The sequence below is a fragment of a genome, unplaced genomic scaffold (genome assembly GCF_019419815.1).
Source record: "Pyrus x bretschneideri cultivar Hongxiangsu unplaced genomic scaffold, Pyrus_bretschneideri_v1 Contig1, whole genome shotgun sequence".
Taxonomy (NCBI): Eukaryota; Viridiplantae; Streptophyta; class Magnoliopsida; order Rosales; family Rosaceae; genus Pyrus; species Pyrus x bretschneideri.
In genome coordinates, this window is record NW_025999390.1 from 12,906,957 (window position 1) to 12,909,569 (window position 2,613).

General features: G+C 42.6%; 1 protein-coding gene across 1 annotated transcript; it reads right to left on the reverse strand.

The window, feature by feature from the left end:
- Positions 1–398: 398 nt before the first annotated feature.
- Positions 399–2,613, reverse strand: LOC103943993 (probable polyamine oxidase 5). Its single transcript, XM_009354378.3, has one exon. The coding sequence runs from the start codon at positions 2,143–2,145 to the stop codon at positions 472–474; it is 1,674 nt and encodes a 557-aa protein (XP_009352653.1). The 5' UTR covers positions 2,146–2,613; the 3' UTR covers positions 399–471.

Consider the following 2,613-nt stretch of genomic DNA (forward strand, 5'->3'; position numbering starts at 1 on the left):
GATCCTGTCCATTGAGCAATCCAAAACGGACACTTGGTAGGGAAGAGAGGTGGCATCCAAAGCTTTCTTTGTTTTTGTGCTTCTCTCCAACACCTTGAAATATTCAGTATCATCACACCCTCTCATCACACATGTGGTTTTTGAGGAGAACAATGTTACGATACTGATTGTCACACTCTCGTTTTCTCTTTTTAAGGTTTATCTCTTGTTTTCCCCGTATATTCATCTTTGATTTGTATAATCCGAATACCCGAAGGGCCGAAAGAGAAAATGAAGTGTGAAAATCGCCTCCCGACAAATACTACAATCTCACAATCAAAGAGAAGGAATGGAAAACTGAAAGTGACTTCTTTAATTCATGCAATACTTTAAAGAAAGAGAAGCAAAGATGTTCAACATGAAAAAGAAAATTAATTAATATTTCATAGAAATAATTGATCAAAAATAATAAAAATCCTACTAATAATTGTTCTAAACACCAAGTTGGTAATGTTGGAGAAGCCTACTGGCTTCCCTAAGGCCACTACAGTAAGCTCCATGGGTTGTGGAATAATGGGTTCTGTGTGTAGCTTCCCCTGCAAACAGAATCTGCAGTGGAGGTGAAGAACTAGCAGCACTACCCGAATCATCAGATGGCAATGGCTCTGCCATGCTGTCCAAATCCTCACCGCTTGATCCAACTGCAACATACGAGTATGATCCCAGAAACAGTGGATCACTACCCCATTGACTCTTCAAAACCTGGGAAAATTTCACTTCGGAGTTCCCCTCCGGATTCCCATTCCCATTGCACAATTCATGGGAATATGAGTTTTGTGATAGGAAGCTGGACACCGTTTGTGAAACCCCGTTGATAATCTCTTCATCTGAAAGTGCTTCTAGCGCACGTGCTTCTTCCCCTGCAAACCAAGAAAGCAGAACGCTGGAATTGTGGTAGAGAGGGCAGAGAGAAGCTGTCTTCCTCATCCACCACGGGATCTTTTTATTCCTGAGCTCTGAGTCTGCTCTGTGGAAAACCATTTGTAAAAATGGAAACTTGCTGAAATCTTGGGACTTCGGAGGAGCATGATTAGAACCCAGTTGCAGAAACAGCTTGTTAACAACGCCAAATCCAAGCCTCGAAATCGCCTCGGTTTTGAAACGAGGCAGAGGTGGATTGAACAGACCAGAATCTTGGCGAATCGAAGCTTTGAGCACCCCCAAAGAAACTGTAACAATAACATGATCAGCTAACAAAACTGACCCATCAGAAAAATGGAGCTTCACAGGCCTTGTGTCGGATTCATAGCCCTTGTTCTTGCGATTATCCGGCTGCCATTGAATTTTTCTGACCTTCTTGCCCAATTGGATCAACCCAGGTGGGAGTACAGAGGCTAGAGATTGAACAATGCTCAAGTACCCTTTAGCAATGGTGATTTCTTCGCCAGGAAACATCCGGTACTCGCTTTCTGCATTGTAATCGAGAGTTAACAAATCACCGGCTGATGTATAAGTCCTTTGGATGTTCTCATGCATTGCAAAGATGGCCTCTTGCAGCAACTTTCTGCTCCAATTTGTATAGCCACTGACCTGCTCATCTCGGTTTTTCTTCCAAACCCAATACGTATCAAGGCCTTGCCTTAAGAAAGAGCCGACACTGAGCTTCCCAACACCGTCATTGCTTGCAAAAATCCTGGAAGCTTCATCTCCAAGCTTACTGTATTCAAAATCACCATTGCACTCTCTGTCTGTACTTTCATCAAACACCTGCTTCCCCTGAGCATAATCCATCAAGTTCTTGAACAGAGACGAAATAGGGTCCACCACATCCGGCTCCAGCTCCAACCCACCTTCCGCGACGGTGGTGGGCTCGTCGGAGGACCCGTCCATGCACTCCCACGGCTGCGCTGACTCGAGGGCATTGATTTCCTGAGCAATTTTATGAACCGGGCTGCCTCCAATGCCGTGGATCCAGGTAGCTCCCATCTCAATCCGGTCGCCGCCGAACTCCGACGTGTTGATTCTGCCACCAATTCTCTCCCCGCCTTCCACAACCACGAGCTCGAACAAGTCCTTAGACCCTGCAGCAGTGTACAGCTTGTTCGCCGCCGTGACGCCGGCCATTCCCGCTCCAATTATCACAATCCGTGATTTCTTGGCCACCATTTTTGTTTCAGCTGGAACCAAATTAATGGTCTTTTGGAATTTCCCAAAGGATGATGGAAAGTGAGAAAAGAAAGAAGTGTGAGGAGTGTGAGGTGAGAGATTGAGTTTACTGATGAGGATTTTATAAGTGAAGAGAAAGAGGAGAGAATGCTCTGTTTTTCTTATAAAACTCTACATTTTTTTTCTCAATTTTTTTTTTTTTTTTCTTTTCAGAAAGCGTTCTGATCTAATACTGTATTTACAGTTTACATGACGTAATATTATTAAACTAAAATAGTATGATAACAATAAATTTGATTATATTATAAAATCATGATTCTACGTTTACGATAAACTCGTGACATATAACTTGGTTTTCCTAATAAACACATGGCTCCACTTGTTTTTTATTTTTATTTTTATTTTTATTTTTGAGGTCTACTGGTAGAAGAAATATGGCCGATACCTAAAAGACAATTTCTGTATGAA